This window comes from Anarhichas minor, unplaced genomic scaffold (assembly GCF_050575085.1).
Source record: "Anarhichas minor isolate MPS153535 unplaced genomic scaffold, ASM5057508v1 ptg000024l, whole genome shotgun sequence".
Lineage (NCBI taxonomy): Eukaryota > Metazoa > Chordata > Actinopteri > Perciformes > Anarhichadidae > Anarhichas > Anarhichas minor.
The window spans coordinates 16433756-16456514 of NW_027466470.1; the positions used below are offsets into that span (position 1 = coordinate 16433756).

A 22759-nucleotide genomic window follows, 5' to 3' on the forward strand; every position below is an offset into this window, starting at 1 on the left:
AGGGTCTTATTGTGTGTTATTGGTTATATGCACTTAACAAACCAGTGAGCTCTCTGGCATTTGTGTAATATGTTTCTGTACTAATTTATTCATATTTCCCCTATATTAGTCGTTGGCATACTGCCATTTGATTTGTTTGAATTGTCTCCAATTGATTAAATATTAATTAAAAACAATAACAAATTACAAAACACTTTGTGTGACATGTGCTGTATTAGCCAGCAGGGGGAGCTCATGGTCTAGGAAAGAGGTGCCAAGGTTTACCATTTAAAGGAATAGGGCTGTGTTTATTTCCAGTTCATTTTCTTTGAGGCTTCACTTGAAAAAAAACAACTCATTAAGTTGTAAATAAAAGCGCCCCCCAAAAAGGAAACATGCACGTAAATACGTAACACCCACTGGCTCTTTTACTTATTATGTGTAGCTGCTGGAAGCCGACCCCTGGGGCTTTTCCATAATTTAACCCCTGCGTGTACAGTATGTCTGCCTATTTGCAGGCTACCTTTACCAAACACCATATACAATGCCTGCATCCGTGTGTGTGTGTGTGTGTGTGTGTGTGTGTGTGTGTGTGTGTGTGTGTGTGTGCGTGTGTGAGAGGAAAAGAAGGCAGGAATAGAGACGTCGTGTGGGTAGCTGGGGATCCATTTGGTCGTGGTCTTTTTCTGAATGGATGCTAGCTGGACGAGCCATGAACCAGCACAGTCGCGTATTAAAGTTAATCCATCTTTGTGTGTTTCGGCCCTGCTCTGGAGAAGGCTGAGGACTATTTGAGTCACTGCAGCTGCTGCTGTTGGCGAAGATTTGCATGAGCTGGAGCAACAACGGTTCACAATCCGCCTTCATCCCGGCTGCAATCCAGGCTCCGTGTTTTAAACCCTCCCTAGCCATTATTTTATTTACTAAATGCCCATATCCCTCCGCAGGGTCAGAGAGTATTTTGAAGAAATTGTCAAACGGTTTGCGTGGTATTCACGTCGTATATTCTCATTGATGTTATTAAACACTTTCCACACCCACGAAACATCCCTTTCTCGACGGGCCACGCCGATTTGGAAAGATTTGTGCGCCGTAGTTGTGGTAGGGGGAGGTGGATCTAGTTTTTGAGGAGCCTAGAGGGGCTGTGCTTCGGTCCCACTTATCATTAGATATGGCCACCGTTATTGAGTACACCGAAGCGTAATCTTCAACTTAATTTAGTGAGATTTCATAGTAATCTTGCAGTTCGGCAACCGTGGCAGGCGACATGTTATTTTTGGCAAGCTAACGTTTGTTTTTACATGTCTTTGGAGGCGGTTGTTGCTGCGTGGCAGGCTGGCTAAGAGAGTCTCCTAACTGGCCGCTTGGTCCCGCAGCTTGTCGATGCTGAAGAAAATAGAACCAGTTGCCAACCAAGCGGTCGGCACCCGACGGTTGCTTTGCGCGTCGCTGTGTATCCGCCGAGGATCCGAATTTAAAGTTTCATTTGTAGGGTGTTGACTTTTGCAGCCGCCTGGATCTTGGCGTTGATTTGTTTGTACGTTAATGGTAGAATTGTTGGCCGTAGACTTGGGTGGCTAACACCAACTAACGTTAGCTCCATAACCAGAACTCGTGCGACGACAGCTGTCATCGGAGAAAGGAAAGTGATCCACACTAATGCGCGTGCAACCGGAGCGGGTTTCTGTTGGATTTACATCGTCCGCCTCCCCATCAAATGGGCCAAGTTGGGAATAACATTACAACGTTGGAATATAATGATATGCGTGATGCATTTCTGAGAGCTGCGGTGTTGCTTCATTGGAGAGGCTAGCTAACTCCATTAGCTCGCTAGCTAGCTGGGTGATAAAAGTGCGACGTTTCATCCCCAGTATTTTGGATATGAAGAGGATAATTCGCTATTCATAGGGCTGGAAGGTAAGCTGCAGTGAGACATTTCATTATTTTTTCAAGCACACTAGATTTGTTTGTCTTTCACCTTGTGAAGTAAAAGCTGAGCCAACATTACCCACCTCCAGTCCGATGTTGGGGGTTTGTCTCCGCCTTTCATGACTCAGACTATTCAACGGAACGGTTCATGGGGGATGTTCAGAAACACAGGGGTAACGTTATATATGTACAGTTTAACACAATATATGCGACCGACAAGCACACACAACTATCGCTAGTGTCTACAGAAGAGCAGAAAACAAAGCTTACGTCATCGTGTAACGTTTCGTTTTCACTTTTGTGTATCATTGTAGTTCCCCAGAACAGTTCCGTTTCATTGAATAGACCGAGCCTTTGTGTGTGATGGACACAGACGACCACTACGTTGTAACGTTACCCGGGTGTAAGTGGGCTAACGGACAGCGTAGTTAAGTGTACCATCATCCACAGACTATTATAGTCATCATGGGTCGCTGGACAACAAAAGGCTGAAGCATTAATATTTGGTGTTTCGTTAGTTACAAGCTAGTACGATGAGTTGGCCAACTAATGTCAACCATAGGTAACCTGTTTGCTAACGTTACGTGAATCTCTTTCAAAGTTGACTTTACTGACTAATGTCTCTCAAAGCAGAAGCAAGTCTGCTATTTCCACCTAAATACGAAACATGGAATCGTTTCATTCCTTATTTTCAGTCGCATTTAGACGACGTAAATGTTAAATGTTGTCTGTGGTCGCCAGAGAAAAGGCGACAGAGTTTGAACACAACAGGCTAGCATCGCTAGCTGTGCTGCTTTGTGCCCAAGCTTGAGTTAACAAAAGCTAACGTTAGCATGCCTCCAATTGTGACGACTGTGGTGGTCGTGACTGCCTCGCAGTCCTAGATCATAACCTCAGATGCCCCAACAATCAACGTTACTCTCATCCCTCTCTGTCGAGACAGTAAATCTGGTTATAAAATGGTCTTTATCCAACTAATTTGTGTTACATCACCACCTACACTGTGTAACGTTAAGCCCCTGTTTCTTATCTGAGGATTTAGGCTCACATTAATAATTTGTGGATGATTGTTCTGACGGTCTAACCATTGTAATGAGTAATGTTTCTTGTGGAGTTTGGTGTTATTGGACCACCATCTGTCCACAGAGCCTGAAGGCCACTATAGACATAAGAGAAAGAGAGAGTTAACACAGATCGGCAGTGAAAGATGGTATGAGTCCCAAAATAGGGAGCTGTCTCTTTAATTTCTGAGATGATTTCAGGCCATACAGGGTCCTTTTTAAACCACAGCACATGACTAGCCACCAATAGCAGTAATGATGCATAACTGTTCAGGACAACACAATGTGCTAAATGTATGTAATGTAGGGCTAAACAACAAATCACATCAGCATTGACATTGCATTGCAGAAAAAGAAGTTACCTTGCAAAGGATACAATGTAATGTAAATTTAGACCCACTACAGTTTATAATTATTTTACTGCTTTACTGAAAATTAAATCCAGTGAAGTTGACCTTTGCATGACTTCCTAAAGACTAGTCGTATGTAGTCTGCTGTAATTGAATTTTGCTACAGAAAAAAAAAAAAGCAGGCAAGTGGAATGTGCCTTTCTGAAATTACTGCCAGTTGGTAAAAACATGCTACGTCTGCTGTTCATTTTTAAAAGGATGATGTGGTGCTAAACCCAGTACTCGTTCTCTCTCTTTTCTTTACTTTTCAGGTTAATTATGAAAAGGTCGTTGGATTAGTCTTACTAAAAAAAGGTGTTTGTGAAGGTGATAGTATCAAGTACTCCGATTACCCGAGATATAAACCTAGATTTCTGTGGAAAATGGAAAATATGTTCTGGCATTTTATTGGATAATTGGATTAAATTTATTGGGGCATGTTTATTACAACCCAGCCAGGCTCTATTGTGTTGATATTTTCTCATCTAGCACACTGCATCACTGACTTCCTGGCCACAATACTTCATTAACCATAAAGCCTTTCATGTTACTGTACAATAATGCGTTAGAAATCGTCGGCCAACAATCGGCCATTTTTCACAATGTTTATTTGAATTATAAAGCCACATTAAACAAGGTTGGAGACGTCAAAATACACTCGCTGAAACACAGCAGTGATATAGTGCTATGGTCTTAACAGTTAACACAACAAACGGTTCCCTGCTTTCATGTCCAGCATACACAAACCAACATGAGCATCCCACTGGATGCTACTGACCACAAGAGGAATGTATATTCAGTATTCTCTTGCCTTTTCTAGTTGTTGTTTTTACACCAACTGCCAAGAACAATATCTGTCCATTGGCTTGCTAAATGTCCTCACCAGCCACTTGTTAACTTAGTCCTTGTCTACATTGGCCACGTGCACTGTAGCCAAAGCAGCACAACAGCAGCTGCAGTCAGCCATCACTGTCTACATTACTGTGAAAAGAAAGTAGCATTTTGACAATACTCTCTGCCCCAAAAAGAAACCAAAATATCTGTGTGAAGCTACAAACTTTTATAATGCAACTGTTCAGCTCTCAGTGATGGGGGGAAAAAAAAATACTTGCTGTACTGCAGCAGAGTAAAAGCCTTACTGCACTGCCTAGTTGAGAGCGGCTTGATGTTGTGAGACACACACGTGCAGGCAACCAGACTGTTCAAACCCGCTTGTGCATCACACGAACAGACAACTTACACACAGGCAAACAAATTAAAAGAAAAACCTGAATAACTGAGTGGAGAAAAACGGCAACAACTGCTCATGCCGTTATACAGGGCACGACGGGTCACTGAAATGCATTATAAAGGAGTGTTTTTTGGAAGAATGGTGTTCATACCTCCAGTAGAGTTCCAGACATCTACGCTAAGGACTAAAGCCTTTCACAATGAAATTGTGTAAACTGTAAGAAATCCATGGGAAATGGCCAGTGGTCAATATTAGCTTTTTATCTTTAAACCATAATCACAAGCAACACTGGGGAAAAAACATTTACATCAGCCATCTGACCGCAGAGTTGGAAATGTCAGGAATTTTTGATACCGACAATATCTTCCACTTGGTGAAATGTTATAGTCATGTCAACAATGGCACACAGAATGGCTGCAAAGGGCACCATCGCTGGCAGTTGCATCAAAACAAAATCGCATATTAACACGAATCCAGTCGATTCAGCTAATATAGGAGCCGTACAATGTTTGTTCGTATCTGGTTTCATTTGGTGACAAACTGGTAACTTTAATCTGACAAATAGGTAAATGTATTTGTATTGAACCATTCGGTACAGGACATTCGGCTGTGGCATCTCTGCAGTATGCTTGTTGGTTTAATCACGCTCGATGGACATTGGACAACTGTTTGTTTCAAACTGTTGAACTGAAGTCGGGTATATGTGTGGATACACTTAAATCATTTAATTCACGACGGCATCACCATCATCAGATTGTGTCAGTTAGCCAAACTAAAGACGCTCTACAGCAAAGATGACGCATTACAAGCCAATGGTTTGAAATGGTATACACTTCCTGGGGGGCATGGTCATGGCTGGTTTGTATTCTTGGAATAATGTGTGAACAAGTCAGAATAAGGGGTGTTTTTCCTGTTTAGTACTGAATATTCCAAAAGCAAGGTGACTTTTGGAGATGTGTCAAAGTTATACGGCGTGAAATCAATTGTGAAAAGAAAGTAATGTTTTTCCCCAGCGTTTATAGAACCGGTGTCTTGAATTCAAAGGCATTTGTTTTAAACAACGGACATGGGTTTGTTGTTTCATTGGACCAGAAGAACTCACTCGTTTGGTCAACGACACTTCATCGCTTGGGGTGCAACGGATCGTAGAACTCACGGTTCGTAAGGTGTCACCGATCAGAGTCGCGGATCTTATCGGCACAAAATATAAAACGGAGAAAATGTAACTTTTAGAGATTCCCGATCACACTTTTCTTTTGCCGCTGATGACAATTGCCGATCATTGATGATCCATATTGGCAGATACAGATTGCTTTCGTCGTTTTGTTTTGTTATAGCAGCTGGTCTACAAGGCTCCAGACACTCTGAAGTCAGTGTAAACCAACATTTCTTCAAAATACTATCTACTTTATTATCGTCATCTATTGTGTTTTTTGCATAAAAACACAACATTCAAATGAAAAGGAAATAAAAGATAGTATTTATTATTTATTAAAAAAACAACTTTTGTCATTAGTTTTGTATTATAAGCTGCTTAGAGCTAGTGTTGGGAAGTTAAAGAGGTCATAGTTCCCTCTTTAATATCTGTTGTATGTTACTGGGAAAATATCTTCTTCAAACAGCTGTATTTATTCAAGTTTCTCACCCAAACTCAATTTTACAAGATTACATGTGAACACATCATGGTAACATTTTATTTACATTTGCCCAGGAATCATTTTCACTGAACAGAGCCGAAAACGCATCCTAATGTAACGTGCGCTAGCCGTTAGCGGTGCTGCCACAGTTACTAGCTCTCTTCCAATGTCAATTTCAACTGATTTGTTGTTCACAGTGTAACATTATCATGGATAGAAAGCAAAAAGGCTGATGTCCTTATCGCATATTTTAACTGAATATCGGCCGACAGCATTCGTCAGAACTTTTTTTCTCACTGTGGTGTTTAAACTGTAGTCAGTCCATACGGATCCCGGATCGACAACGGCCCGCTACGCCACTATTCATCACAATAACTAGTGTTAAGCATAAAGCATCAACATGTTATCAGTGTATGGTAATTCCTGACAAATCAGGCATGTCAGAAAAAAATACCTTTCTTTAATTTTCTTTTTTTCCAAAAGACCCAAATGAGGAGAGGTCTGTCCCTGTTTTAGACATGAGTGAGAGGTGCACAGTGGCCACTTCGCCTCAAGCATAATTTGGGGTTTTGTCACTCCAGTGTACAAGTACATCCCGTGAGCAAACTATTCACATATAACGCAAATTAATTCAATGCCATTTGTGGAGTGTTTCTGCACCGTATGAATGCAAACAGCCAATGGATACAAACAATCTGTTCACTGATTTTGCAACAATTCTGGCAATTGGCAAACTCCCCCAGAGACGTTAAAGAGATGGATACCTCAGTTAAATGGTATAGAACGATCTTTGGCAGTCAACAGCCCGTCTCATGGTATATTTGTCATTTCACCCAACCATTGTTTTTGCAACAAAGTGAATCTCCATCTGTTCGCTGGTGGACTCGTGCTAGCTCTGAATTTCACTTCTCATTGTAAAATTTCACTAAAAGGCAGCGTTCACCATCTTTGCCATTGAGCTGTTTGTACTGGGCTTTCGTTCAGTGGGGGTTGCAGCAATTGGAAAACCTGGAGCTGCTGGATGTGGAGTGATGAGAATGAATGCGTTCCATGACAAGTCATCCCCCTTTTCCCATCCACTCCATGAAAGCCTGTTAACAGTATGAAATGTAGGTTGGGAATCTCTAGCACCATTGGATTAGATTCAGAGGGCTACGATACGATTATAAAACAATTATCGATCCCTCTTGATTTTCTTTCTCACTGTGACTATCTGCTATTTTTAAAACACTGCATATTTGCAATGATTCATAATAATAAAAAAATCTGATGAATTTGCTTCCATTATCGCATTCCATTATATATTGCATTATTTTATTAATGCAATATTAGTAACAAATAGAAGAGGTGTGTCAACTGGAGAGTTACATTTACAAGCATTGCAAAGAGAACCAACAAGTAAGTAAATAAATAAAATCAGGCCTGTAGCAGCATCCTCGTAGTAACAACGCTGTTACGGTGACACTAGATTCTGTGGTAACGGACGTCCACTCATAGCGTGTTACTACCATCGTACTCACTTTCCTCAGTGACTCCATGACTTTAGCTTTGGTTCGGTTGTAGAGCACCGCTGTGTCTCGGTTCCAAAGTGTGCAACATAACGCGAAAGCTCTGATTCTCAATGACTGAGTAGGGGTGCAAATCCTTCTCCAAAAAATGTCCATCTACTTCGTGACTCACTCTTTACGTGTTGAGCAGAAGAAGAAGAAGAGAGATGCTTCCATACGTTAGTTTTTAAGCCGGGGGGTGCCGGTCGGATTGTATCCATATTCGGCTGCTCAAGCTCAGCTGCCCTCACCAAAACTCCACTAGTATTTAGCTCCTAGTTTAGAACATAAACAAGACGCACGTGTATCACGTCTGTTGCGTTCAGCGGCAGCGGTGATGAACAGACAGCCCGGTGTCACAGAATTGTTACAGGCGATCATAACGTTGAGAATTGAGTTTTCTGCATCGAGTCATAATCGTTCGAGAGAATCGCAATGCATCTAAGAATTTATATTTTCCCCCACCCCTAGTATGAAAACAACAGAGGTGAAAATCAGCACCTGCTCTTCCTCTTACTGTTGATTTCAATCTTCCAAGCCCACCTGCCAAGTAACGTCCATCACGATCTCATCTATTTTTTATTTTTTATTTTTTATTTTATTTTTTTAAACACTTTTTTCAGAATGTCATCAGAGGATAAGACTGTGGAACCCTCTGACCAGGGACCTTCACTGCCCTCCAGCAGTGTAGGGGCCACGTCCACAGGAAGTCCCGTCCATGCAGACAAGCGACCCCGTGGCAGGCCGCGCAAGGATGCTGCTGTCCCCCTGCCCCAGGCACCACCCTCGTCCACGTCTAAGAACAGAAAGAAGTAGGCTTTTACCTTTGGACATTCAAAGTAATCTTGTATGCATGTCACGCCATAGAGAATTCACTCATTCCATGAGTTAGACGTGACTTGGTGGTGCTGCTAATATAAAGTAGAATAAAAACGAGACTTTCTTTCAGTAATGGTCCTGCGTCCAGGTGCCAAGTCCTTTACACTTCGTCCCTACTTTTAGGGTTGTCGTTTTGATATAAGAGCAGACAGTTGTGCATTCTGACCCACTGAGCTCATCCATTCACATGGAGTCATTGAAACACACCCACACAAGAGACCAGTGTACTTGCTTGACGCTATGTTACCAGTTGGGCTGTCTAGTACAAAAACAACAGATATTCAAATATGAAAACCAATATTCAATTGTGGAAGAAAAAGCAGCGCTACCACGGCTGTCTGCCTCGTGCACACTGAATGTCCCGAAGCCAGGAGTCAAACAACGTCGCCTTCATCGATTCAAAATGAAACGTTACGTTAGGTCAAGCTAAGCGAGGAATAATTCAAAACAACCATAAAGACGGCAGAGAGCTCGGCCGCAGAGAGACATCATGTAAACAAACCACGTACCTATCAGCTGTGCGCTCACGATCAGACTGGCCACGTAACTACTAAAAATACGGATGCGTAGTACTTGCTATCTTGTTAAGTTTGTACCACAAATTAAGACGTATTCTATGGATAACGCCTCATTTCAACTTCACGAGTCAGCCGTTGCTCGTCCAACGCAGGCTTTCTAAGCGAGTGACAGAAATGAATAGAAACGGGTCGTCTGACAAAAGTGCTGCGTCCAGTTCGGAAAACGTCGACATGGACCAAATGCGGAAAAAATAGATATTCTAATATTTCAAACTTGTAGGTTTTTTTAAAAACAAATATTTAAACGTCATCTTTGGCCAATTTTGCCAGCCCCCCCCCCCCCCCCCCCCCCCCGTTACGAGTTAACTCTAATTGATAAAGATAGTCTAACCACGGGTTAAACGGACTACAAACAAGCTCAATAAATCTGTGATCTGGGTTTGCATTATGGTGTTTCTCGCCTCCACAGCATCTGCTAGTGTTACAAATTAGAACATGTAGGCGTGTTATTGCTTATTCTGTTTTTTTTTAATTTTTCCCCAAAAAATATCAAGTCATATGGCAAATATGGTTACGAAGCAGCACCAAAACCATATCATGAAATTTGGATAATCTGGGATTGTTTATTTTCAAACGCAAAAAAAAGGTCAACCCAGTCCCGGTTTAGTTAAAAGCAAGAAATATCTTTAACAAAAATATCTATCTTGTTTATTTGCATACAAAATATATAATTTTCAAGGGAATGTGAAGGAGAATTGCCTTAAACTCCTCCTGGGGCTTGAAAAGTGGCATTCTCCAGGCAGCATATTACAGGAAATAAGTACATTTAATACACACGATTTGTATCAATCTATCATTTTACACATGGTATAAAACGGAGAGACATAGTTTAGCACAGCACTTGAGAATACTGTTGCAATGGAAGATATCAAAACAAGGCCCTCAGTCACTACGGTCGGCTTAATTTCTGAGAACTTGCATAACCAATATCTAATGTTTACTTGATAAAAATACAGATCATTTGTTGATGTTTTGTACATTGCTGTTGGTTGTTCAAACTGGCCATGTTCTGATTAGAGGACCTTGTCTTCTCGGGGTGTTGAACAGTTCCACAGACGTTTCTCATGAGGCGTTGAACAAGGTGCCCGGCTCCGTTTGTGACTTCCATAGCGACGTATAAAGCAGCTTTGAGCTGCTCTGTCATATAATGCCCGCGAGGTTCTTAACTCTCTCCTTAGTCCGTCCCCTCAATCAATCTTAATACCCTGCTCCCAATGGATCGTTTAATCTGCGAGCATCCAGTCGATGGTTAATGCCACAGTGGAAGGATGACCTGGTACACACCCGAATGGCTTCATGTGGAGGAACTGGTTAAGAACAAACCAGGAGCAGAAATGCGTTGTTTTTTATTGTGTTGTAATGGTCGGTCAGTGTTGTCGGTCAGTGTTGTCGTGGTCAGAATTGAGACCTTAGTTGCGTGTGTAGAAACAGATTTTCTGTTACGGTTGCAGAGCGTTATAAAGCGTTATTGATGCCACAATTATCTGTCCCATTTGAGATTTCATTGACTCAGGTCCACTGCACCTCCTTAAAACGCCCCCCCTCCGCCAACTCTCAATAATAACCCGAGCTTTATGGATGGACCTCAGGTTGTACCGCCTGTCAGCAAATTCAATGCGCCCTAATTCCTCACTATGGTTCATGATGAGGCTAAAGGGCCCTGGTCCTCCTGGCTTAAAACTACCTGTGAGGCAGTGTGTAGAAACCAAACTATCCCAACTGTAATACACTCGAGTGTGAAACAACTTCACAGAGCTGTTAATTATCTGCATAGCGCAGTCTTGTGTTCACACCAACTGGCTTCCTCTTCTAAAGGATGTTAGCGGTACAAGTATAAACATTAAAATGACCAATGTTAAGTGTTTAAAAAAAGCCAGTTTGCGTGTGACAAAAGAGAACGTGTCAGAAATCGCTCTTGTAGACCCGCTTGTTTGAATTTACTAGATTTGCCCACGCTCCATCTGCTCGTCAGTCCATTTCAGAGCAGCATGCTCCTTTTCAGGTTTTCCGGGCAGCACGCTGCTGACTGGAACTACTTACCCCAGCATTATTTTCACCTTTTCTTTTTTCTTTTTTTCCTCTCTCTTTCTCCCTGTGGTGGGACTGTGGGGGGGATAAGTTGTGCAGGGTATGGGGTTGAATGTTAGTCTTGAGCGTTTGTCAGTTAAATAACGGCCTGTAATTTGATGCCTTTTTGAAAGGAGTTATATATAATTAGGGTTGTATGTTATGTAGCAGTCTATGGTTAAGACGTCACCGCCGCCAACTACATTGCGTGTAATACACCAGATCGCGGTCACAGATCTAAATGTCCCACGCGGCTAATTTTTCTGCATTTGAATTTGCTCTCTGGAATCAAAACCCACTTGCATGTCGTTGGGTGTAGACGATCAAAGTGTTTGCCTGTGAGACGGAAGGTGTGTGGTACTCAAAACATGACCATGATCTACGACCGAAAAAGATGTATGGCGTGTTGCTCTGCTTCTGCTGTAGGCATGGTTAGATCGGTCCTGGTGCCTGACAGGTCTCTGACCTCTGATCAGCTGATGTAGAGTTTAGAGAATGCATATAATGACATTGTCTGTCCAGACCTACGTTTAGCAAATCGACAAATTGCGCCAAAGATTTATTATAATGTATGTAACTGCATATTGATCAGTTGTCACTTTTGATTATTTTGGTTTGTGCAGAAATAACTAAGCTGCTTTTCGAGGTTTATCTTCATAATATCTCATTAAGTCATCAATATTTATTGTTCTTTGTTCCTCGTGAGTTCTTTAAGTTCAGTTTCTGTCATATCGGGGTGATCTGTTAGATTTGATTGGTTTGCTTCTCCCTTATTGAGATATCTCTGTTTGACTCGAGCTTACTACCTGTCCCTCGTGTTCTTAGCCGAGGTTTGCCAGAGGCCTCTTCTGTCATCCTCTGGGTTTTTTTTTAGGGTTGTTCCTTATCTTGACATGGAAGTAATTTCGAGGGAGGGGTTGATTTGGCGTCTAGCCATTTGTGATTTTTCTCTCCAGTGGCACCGAAAATTACCCCCCCCCCATCCCTCCATCTCCTCCCTCACTTCCAACCCCCTGTATCCTCCCGAGTACCCATGAGACACGCTGCTCTCATTTGGCCTGCGCTTTCTCTACCCACTTAGCATGCTAACAATTGATGTTGCTATTTAATTTGTATCCGCGACAATTATTCCTTCCACATGGCGCTTCCAAGATTAGTTTAACAGAGCTCCCCATTGGAGGATGCTGACACTGACAGATCTCCCCATACTGTATGCAAAAGGGGGGGGTGTGTGTGTGTGTGTGTGTGTGTGTGTGCACGTGCGTGCGCACGTGCGTGCAGCTGTATGACTTGGCACAGAGGCATATGGTTGGAAACGTAGACACGCTTGTCTGATTTGCTGACGTAGCACATTCAGTAAGATACGGGAAGGTTTGCACTTTTTTTTTTTTTTCATAATGGCTAAATTTTAAATTTCCTGGTTTTAAAACTGTGATCACGTCTGTTAAGTGATGACACGGGGAAGTGGGGAAAACAGGCTACGATTACATTTAACCAGGCACTCCAGAGAGAAAATCTTAAGCAGGAGCAGTAATGAGATATTTTTGGGTCACTCAACAGGAGACGGACACACGAGAAGGGATATCCTGATCAAGTTGTTTAGCTTTAATCAAGTCCTTTTAATCGTGAGTATTTACCAGTGAACTGTTTCTGAGCGTTGCTACCTGCAAACCATAGCTGCACGGTGATATCCAGTTAACTACAGCGCAATAAAATGACAACTAAAATTGAAATATGTAATTGGGTTTAAAGCTTCTCCCCCCCCATAGTTTTATGTAGTCGAATGTTTTGCATTGTGTCCTGTAGAGAGATATGAAGTTGTTGGTTCAGGTAGTATTGGACAGGATGTTGGCAGCTTGGTCCCTTGCATGAACAAATGCTTAAATTTGTTACAATTAACGACGGCTGTTTCCTTGTATTGCACCGAGGTTCTCTCGCTTGATACGCAGAGCTTCTAAAACATGATGCGAAGGGTGCGAGTAGGACTATTGTACCTTTTCCGGTACTAGTGCTGATACAGTACCTGAGTTTTGGTACTGTGAAATAAAAGTCTATTAAAAAGAGTTTATTTAAAAAAAAAAATGGATAAAAGCCATTATTTTAATTAATAAACCAACACCAGTTTGAACTTGATTTTAGACAATAAATAAAAACCGGCACGGTGCTGTCTATTTCCGTCAGTGCGCTCCGGGAAACTTTGGTTTTCCGAGGAGTTATCTGCATAGCAGATAAGCCATTTCCAGTTTGTAGAGTTTACAGAGCACCACATCTGTCTAAAATACTAAGTACTTACACCCGTAAGAAGGTCGTGGGCGAGGTTTTTTTAGCTGCAGCTTGTTCTCCGGGGGAACAGCTTAAACCGGGAGCAACACACCAACACACCGGCGTATGTCGCCGAATTGCCCCTGCCCAAGTGCTGGTATGGTTTGAATGTTATGTTTTGCACATGTGTGTTTGTTATAAGCTTTACAATTCTAATAAGACTTATTATTTGGTTCACACGGTGCACTGTTGGATGAATGCAAACACCCCTTAAGTGATAAAAAATTGATCTCGCCCAACACTGGTGTGTTCATGGCAGAGTCTGCACTTAGTAGTTATGAACAATGTCATTTGTACTGAGCAGTATCATTACCCAGTCGCCTAACAAGCAGCATCTTGATTAGTCTCTCGTAGTACTACCTACAAGAAATCCTTGTATACCGTATTTTCCGCACTATAAAGCGCACCGGATTATAAGGCGCACCTTCAATGAATGGCCTATTTTAGAACTGTTTTTATATATAGGGCGCACCGGATTATAAGGCGCATTGAATAGAATAGCGTCGTAAGCGTGTCTCTTGAAAGGTGCCATTTTGGGGTCTTTATACACACAAGTGGTGTTGGACTAGGAGTAAGCACAGTACCGGTGTTTACCGCGGTGCGGCTTTGTAGTTTACCAGTCGTACTGAAACATTTTGACAGAGCGCCGTGTACAACCAGTATGGATCAACCAATTAACCAATTTATCCATATATAAGGCGCTCCGGATTACAAGGCGCACTGTCGTTTTTTGAGAAAATTAAAGGCTTTTAAGTGCGCCTTATAGTGCGGAAAATACGGTATTTGTTTTTGCCTATAAAACATTTCTTTAATTGAATTAGGCTGTTGGAGAAAACATTGTGTTTATACTTTATAGTCTCAAACAGGCCTTTAAACAAATAAAATGTGTTTGAATATGATGATCTTGCAGGTTGCTAATGAATAATTATTTTGAATTCGTCACTGGGAAATGAACAGAGCGCTGACCTTTTTCACAAACTCGCAGTTTTCAAAGCACAGCCGTCACATTACCACTAATGTACGTACATACCCAGCGGTGACGCCTGTGACTGAATCAGTACGAGCCTTATTTTCAGAGGTTCAAAGTGCCGCGTTCTACGCACAAATTGGTTACAGAAGCTTGCTGTCAACAGATAGAGTAGCTGTCAATTACATATAATAGTGAGAGGTTTTAGCTGTGTTTTTTAGCTGTGTGTTACCCTCAGTAATTCTATTCCCCTGGGACTAATCCTCAACAGGAGGGTTGTTTGTGTACCTATCCACGGACATCCGTTGAAAACACCGGAAGTAGAATGAAAGTAGATTTTGCATAAATGATTGTTTGTTTGTTCTTTATTATAAAGGGAATAATAGCAAAAACAGACAGACACATATTGTGTATTCTCTGCTTTGTTGGTTTTGTCCAAAGCTTCAACGCACAATGCCCATTTTATATATCACAGCCCCAAATGATTGCGTGCAACAACCCTAAGGATGAGTATGTTCAGGATACCAAACATGACTGGTGCGCATTCATGATTAAATGTTTGTTGGAGCGGTCTTAAATTACAGAGCTATTATCATATGATAAGTAATGTCTGTACTCCGTGTTCAGTTCGACTCTAATCAGTCGTCACCCCTCCAGGGAATGTAAAGGAGAAAGGTAGTTGTTCCATGTAGCTCTGAAGATGAACACGCACATTTCAATTCTGGTATGAGCAACAGTAAAAGATTCATTATAACTCTGTCACCCCCACATGGGCATAGTCATGTATTTATGGATGATGTTGCATTAGTGCCAGAATGCCCCTTTATTGCAATCTCTTTATCTCAATCTTTCGAGCAAAGTTATCCGATTGCTCTGCCTCCATCTTTAAACTCCACATGCTACCAGTCGCCCCCCTACTACCACCCTTCCGCCTTGCCCGGCGCCCTTGAGTGCCTCCATTAAAAATCAGTGACAGCTGTGACTATATTTAACTAATTCATGACCTCACCCCCCCCCCCCCCACCCCCCCCACCCTCCGGAGACAAACCCCAGGCCCTTTTTCTCGTCTTGTTCTTTTTCATTGCGCCTGTTTTTTTTATTTGTTTGTGTCTCCTCCTCACCCTAGGGGTCGCACCAGAGGGAGAGTTGTTGTGGATGAGGAGGACAGCATGGATGGGACTGAGATAACAGAGTCCACAAGCCCTCAGGACACAGGTGAGACTTTGCAATCCCCCCCCCCCCCCCCTTTTTTTTGATCCATTATGTACACGTTGGTTACGTTGGGGCGTGATCGAAGACTTGAACTTGCACATCCAGGCCGCCTCATGCAGACGGTGCTTCAGAAGGGTATTTCGGTAAAGGTAGAAGAGGAGTCTCCCTCTCCTGGAGGAGGATGGATGAGAGCTCTTTCTTGGCACCCCATGCTTCTACTTCAGGGCTATAATTGAAAGGGTTTAGCTTGAGCTGTGAAGCTGCAGTGAGTGCGTATTCTTTTTTTTTTTTTCTCTCTCCCCCCTTACTGCTTCAATCTCTCCTCCTGCTCTGAGATTGGCATTGAGGTGCAGTGGGAAAGAGCCCTAGGCTAATGCCCTCTAAAAGCTTTTTAAAATCCCATCAGTCTCTCCAGACCCATTTATGTGCTTCTTTTTTTATGTGTGGACATCACGTCACGTGACCATGCCTCCCATTCTCATACATCTCAGCGCTGCTCTGTTGCTGAGCTGGTGATATTGTGGAGTGAAATTCTGCCGGTGGTTAGCGTTGCTTTTATTAGCTGTGGTTTACATCACACAAACAATAGGCAATTATTAGCAGTTTTGAAACTGTGATTTTCTTTTTTCTTTCGAAAAAAAAACCAACAAATCCCATGCCCACTAGGGCCGGTGTCCCTGTGGGCATGGGATTATTTGTTTTTTTTCAGGCATATTATGAAAAAACAAAAGTGATATTACCTCGCTCATATCTGAAAACTGCCATTAGGAGGTAATGAGCTTGAATTTGTCCTTGTGTGATGCCATTGGATGACGCTGAATCATTGCAGTATTAGCCTAATTACATCTCAATGAAATGTTAATAAAAATTCTGCATGGCCCACAGCCTCAGTGAGAGGTACTTTTGGGAGTTGTTTTGTATGATTAGCACAGTGAATTGTGCCATTTCTTTTGTCATTTAGATCAAAAGCACTCATGATATCAACACAATAGAGTTTAGTTGTATTTCAGGCATAATATTCCCCATTAATATTAAACCCCACTTCTTGAGAGACATTTTGGCATCGGTGATTCTTGTTTGTTTTTTTCTCCCTCCCCTGCCTCCATTGTTATTGCTATTCTGAGCAAGAGCGTGATGTTCCCAGTGGGTTTAGTATAATCAGTGCTTGAGCATATGGTCCCCATATATTACCATCCATCTCACTAATAAAGGCTGTGTTTTTGACCTGAAGGAAACTGACTAGAATGCAATCTACCTGCCATATGACAGCCTGTACCCGCCAGAAGCTGCACGCCGAATTGACAGTCATAATTGGCAATGAGTTAAAGAGCGGCTAATAGCGTCGAGGTCAATGTTGAATGGGCTCTAATGCTCATAAATGCCCTGGAGGGATTAAATGCCGAGTAATTTCTTACTGACTAACTGGTCTTTTTTGTTTTGTTTGTTTGCTCTGATCAGAAACACCAATCCAGCCAGTGGAAACTGTGGAAGTGGTGGCCACTGAGTTGCCAGAGGAGGACAAGCCCTCTTCCCCTCTGGCCCAGAGCCCTCCAGCCGAGAGTTCAGCAGGACCATCTGTCCCAGCGAGCAGAGAAGTCCAAAGCAGGTTAGAAACACTAAACTTCCCCCCAACAATAACTGTTGGAGAAACATATATACATATAAGTTCCTTGTGTTTTTATAAATGTTCATATGAATGTGTGCGTGTAAAAGCATTAGTATGCAATTGTGCATGTGTGTGTGTAGCAATGTGACATGCTGTTTGCCTTGCTGTGTACACATGCATGGATGAATCGAAATGGAGTCATCAGCCGGTAGCGGCAGCAGTCTCTTCCCAGGTGTCACCCTGTTAAAGGTTGTAATCAATCTTCCGGCCTGTCTGTGCTATCGATGTTAGTGATGGAGGGCAGACCGGCACCCTCTCCTGGGATCTTATTAACAAGGCCGTCTCATCGCCTAAAAGAAATGTGATAAATATTTACCGTTTTACTTCTCAACTTTCCGGGGTTCTTGGCTGCTTTATTCTCTCTGTTGTTTCTTTGCCGCTCTGGCTCTAAAACACCCTTCTCCCAATGCAATCTGCAACACGTCCATGTCCAGTTATTCATGTAAGATGATGTTTTTTCTTGTTAACTTATTGCCTACATGTAGAATTAGGTGCATATGAGAAGGAGTCTGGCCTGGTACTTATGGTGTGTTCACACTATACACGAAGCAAACTTTTCACGTGGCTTGATTGCATACAAAGTTAATGCCTTTGCGGAATTCTTGAAATATTTCAACTCTGTGTCGCCAAAGCCTATTGATGTTAAGATTCTCCTCCAGTTGACACTGAAGTCGTGGCGTTGATGTCAGAAATGGAGGGAAAATATATTTTAGCCATCCCAGAGCTCTACAATACCTCATATTTGTTTAGAGACCAGAGACGTAATTATGTGTATACATGTATGCGTATAAACCATAGAGTTTAACTGAGACCATAACCTCGCTGCCGTATTTATGCCTGGATGTCGTTATTTTGAGTGTTGACGGAGCAGCTCCAATGTTAGCATAGCCTAGCACCGATTGATCCAAGCTCCCTTCAGAAAACAAGCGTTTTACAAGTTGTTTGCTTGTCGTCTAGCAGACAGAGCGCCTCCGGATGACGTTATGCACCCAGCGTAACTGGGATACGCGCCCACCTCTCCTCTCCGGCACATCTAGCGCGAGAGCTGCAAATAAACCCAAATAATCCAGCGGTCAAATGTGCGCGCGTGATGCTGGGCAAAAAAAAAGCTTCACTGTGAATACAGCATCATATACCATTGAGGATTTCACAAGTGGTTCATTGCGTGTGCGCGTGTGTGTGTGCGTGCGTGCGTGTGCCAGCCAAATGTAGGCTTTCTGCATTTGTACCGGTAAGTATGTTGCTGCACAGACAGTCCCATTGCCAGAAGAGGAAGGCCTTAATTCATGGTGACATGCGTGGCACTGTATTAAGTCACAGTAGGTATATATAATTAAACACCCCCCTACCACCCATTTCTTTCTTTGTTTCAGCGAGTGTCTCTGTGCCTTCTGTTACTGCGGTGGCCGTAGCCTGCTGGGTCAGGGGGAGCTGCAAGTATTCAGCACCACGCCTCAGTTTGAAGCACTCTTCAGCCACAAGGGTGGAGGAGGCTCAACGGGCGAAAGCAGCGATGGCGATACAACCACTCAGCCAAAAATGGCCGGAGAAACCACCTCAGGACAGAGGGAAAAGACGAAGTAAGTAGGCCTGGCGGACACTGTTGAACACAAATGGTTTGGCTGCCGGTGTTGGTCAGGATAGCCGAAGTGGGCGAAAACACCTTTTACCCCGGAAAGCAGTGTTGACACACAGTGGATTTGTCCTGGTGAAAGAAACCAATGATGGCGCTTAATAAATGACCACACATTCACACGCTAACTCGTACACACACAAAGGAGCATGCACACAAAACAAACACACAGACCTCACAAGCTAACGGGCCTCTCTCAGTTAACAGGTTGTGTTGTCGCTCTACATTGGAAGGCTAAATTATTACTTTGCCTCAGCAGTCCGTGTCCCCATGTCCAGGGATCCCACATCAGGGGAACGGCTGAACACAAGCCTCGTGTGTGTGTGTGTGTGTGTGTGTGTGTGTGTGTGTGCGTGCGTGTGTGTGTGTGTGCGTGTGTGTGTGTGTGTGTTACATATTTGCGCACTGTTCCAACAAAAGACCCTCCTCGGACTCTATTGGACAGCTGCCTAATTTGTTTTGGTCCTTTTGGAACCAGTTGGGCGTCTCACTGGGTTCCCGGTGACGTAACGGGGCAGTGGGAGCAGTATGGGATCTGGCCGCATGCCAAGCCAACCAGTAGCTGTTGTGTTGCTGCCGTGTGATTGGTCAATAGGGCCAGTCCTCGGTTAATGCCACACGGAGACACCGGAGGAGAAATTGTATCTCGATTTGTCAGAGAAGCGGAGGCGTTGGACAAAATGGCAAAACCGTGTACACGTGAGGAGGTAGAAGATAATTGAATGAAACTTTGGGCCGTAAACAATAAGCTCTCAGGTGTGAGCGATCATGCTTCTAGAAACCGTTCTCTTGATTTTGGCCGTTGGTTTGTTTACTGGAACTAAGGTCCTTTTTAAATGCTAATGCTCCCTCTCCACATTTTCCGCATGCTATGCAGCTCACTAGTTCAAGCCAGGGACTCGGGGAAACGCATCCTTTTCAACAGATTTTATGAGACAGAACAGCCAGCCTCTTGTGCACATGCCAAACAAGATGGCCTTCTTCCTCCTCCTCCTCCTCCTCCTCTCCCTCCTCCCCCACAGCTTTTTATTTGCTCTCTAAAATTTTCCCCCAGCTCATTCTCTCTGTCTTCATCTGTCTGCTTTTGTAAAAACTGAACATGGTCCTCTGCCTTATTGTCTCTACTCTGGATTCATTCCTAAATTGACTCAGGCTCTCTACTTAAAAAAAGAAAAACCTGTGCTGACCTGCTTTCTCTGCAAACCTCTTCCTTTTGTTCCAGTGGGTCTGAAAGCTGCGAGGAAGAACCAGACCCAGCCAGTCGATTTTGGGATGAACTTTCTCATGTCGGCCTCCCACAAGATCTTAACGTCCAGTCTCTCTTCGAGTCAGGTAAAAACCAATAGACTTAGCATTTCTCTTCCTTTTTACGAAGCATTGTCAGCATCATCTGTTGAAGCTTAGCACGTCGACTCAGAATCTTCACCGGACACAAATTAGACGCTAACCTTTGTGTTTCTTAACTTCCTCAATGTCTTGAAATTCCAGGGCAATGCTGGGCACATCAGAGTTGTGCCTTGTGGTCCGAAGGTGTTTGTGAGGGCGAGGGACAATCTCTGCTTAATGTGGACAGAGCCATTGACTCAGGGAGCACAAAGGTGAGTCGGAGGGGGGGGAGAAGATCCGTGGACTAATGAGTGTTAACAGCATCTTAATGTGTTGGGGCAGCAGTGAGACCGCTTCAGTGAGGCACAGCAAAGCTGATGGATCAGACTGGCTGGTAAAGGTCGGCCTGGCAGCCGTGGATCTCTCAGCTGTGAAATGGAAAAGGTCACGCCACTCAACGGGGCTGAGCCCTCGTGGCAGCTCAGCTCCTCGTGTTCACAGTGGCACAGCTCACAGCTCTCTCCGAGTGCGTCTGCAGCCCAATGGCCCATCAGCAAGTCTTGCAATTGATCTCCAGAGTGCACACTTATAGAACTGAGTGGAATGGCGAATGGATGAGGTTCTGTCATGAATGTGACCAACAGGGGTTAGAAGAGGGGGGTCTTCTCTAAGCTGGGAAACCAGATGACTGTTTTTCTAACAAAAAGACCTTAAGGGATGAAGCACTGTTTTTACATAAGCCAGCCAGTCGGTCACGAAAAAATGGCACGGACATGTTTTAGAGTTTGTTGTTTCCTCGGCTAAGAATGGAATTGATTAATTTTATATATGTGTATATTGGGATCTCTCTCTCTCTCTTTCTCTGCAGCACTGTGCATACTGTAAGCGCCTTGGAGCATCCGTTAAGTGCTGTGCTGAAGGATGTGCTCAACTCTACCATTTCCCCTGTGCGGGGGCAGCTGGGACCTTTCAGGATATCAGGAGTCTCTCGCTCCTCTGCCCAGAACACATTGAACTGGCCATTCACAAATGTAAGTGGAGTAGTGTTGTATAGTAAAGAATTATTTGCTGAAGTGAAAATGAGAAATTTGACGAAACGTCTGAATTGTCTCCCCCCGTATTTTCCTGACTTAAATCCTGTTTCTTTCATTTTCTGGCCCATAGTTGTAGATGATGTAAATTGCGCGCTATGCGATAGCCCAGGGGACCTACTGGACCAGCTCTTCTGCACCAGTTGTGGTCAGCATTACCATGGGATGTGCCTGGACATGGCCGTGACCCCTCTAAGGAGGGCAGGTTGGCAGTGCCCGGAGTGCAAAATCTGCCAGACGTGCAAGTGAGTCGCCTTCCCATTCGCCCCCAAATAAAGTATCCAACACTGAATGTTTTTGTCCTATCTTTTCTTTTTCTTTTATTCTAATAATTTTCTCTGTAGCTACCGGGCATGCTGCTTACTGCTGGTTTGTTTACCTCTGTGGTCTGTGAGGAGATAACTGGATGTTGTACCCTGAAGCACAGTCTTGTAACTTCTGACCCTATTTAAACAGCACAGGGGCTCTGCTAGCAACCAGTCCTGTTTGCCTTCGGTGAACACTGTCCATTGAGCTTTCTGTTCCGTATTTACACAGAAACACTAGTACCAAGTTATTATTGCACAGCATGGTGTTTTTCAAGATGAGTTTATTGTCATATACTAATCGATTGGATGACTCCAGTTTTTTATTTCTTTGACTTTTGAACCCTTTTATTATTGCCTAAAGCTTTTATTGTGGATGTTATACCAATCATAAATGTATTTGTATTATTTAGCTTTAAGGAGTCAGCAGTCGAGTTGAGTGTGTAGCTATAAATGAGCATCCCAAATATTATGCAGTTTGGTTCAGCAGTATGTGAGATTAGCCGTGGACAGACAGAGATGGATTCACTCACTCTCTCACACACACAAGACCGATCTCATTATCTCCCTTGTGGAAATATAATAAAAAGCAAATCGAGGTGAATATGATCATGCGTGGGACTTGTTCATAGTTCTTCTTTAAATACAACCCTGCGTAGATATTTGCAGTATACCAAAGTCCCATGTCCCAACGTGATGTCATTTTCTGAACTTCCCAGACTGCTGTTCTGTTATTTGCCTTAACCCACTTGGTCAATATATCCACATTACTGATGATTTATTTATTTATTTATTTATCAAATCTCATTGTGTGAATATTTTGTGGAAGCACCGGTGGTCAACCCTACAAGATTGTCTGATTATCGAGGCATTTGGTCAGAAATGTTGGATTTTCTTGTCTTATTGTCCTATTTCATAAAACCTTCTCTCTCGCTTTGTA

General features: G+C 43.1%; 1 protein-coding gene across 7 annotated transcripts in view; it reads left to right on the forward strand.

Annotated features, from left to right (window-relative positions):
- The first annotated feature begins 1144 nt into the window (after positions 1-1144).
- Positions 1145-22759, forward strand: part of kmt2cb (lysine (K)-specific methyltransferase 2Cb) — a 64122-nt gene continuing 42507 nt past the window's right edge. For 6 of the 7 annotated variants that reach the window (XM_076097427.1, XM_076097428.1, XM_076097429.1 and 3 more), the window contains exons 1-9: positions 1145-1896; positions 8397-8585; positions 15713-15801; positions 17257-17404; positions 18838-19044; positions 20320-20429; positions 20586-20695; positions 21292-21454; positions 21588-21759. In XM_076097427.1, coding sequence (XP_075953542.1) covers positions 8398-8585; positions 15713-15801; positions 17257-17404; positions 18838-19044; positions 20320-20429; positions 20586-20695; positions 21292-21454; positions 21588-21759 — 1187 coding nt within the window. In that variant the 5' untranslated portion in view covers positions 1145-1896; position 8397. The remainder of the gene's footprint in view (positions 1897-8396; positions 8586-15712; positions 15802-17256; positions 17405-18837; positions 19045-20319; positions 20430-20585; positions 20696-21291; positions 21455-21587; positions 21760-22759) is intronic. The other variant, XM_076097433.1, reaches the window with a different exon arrangement.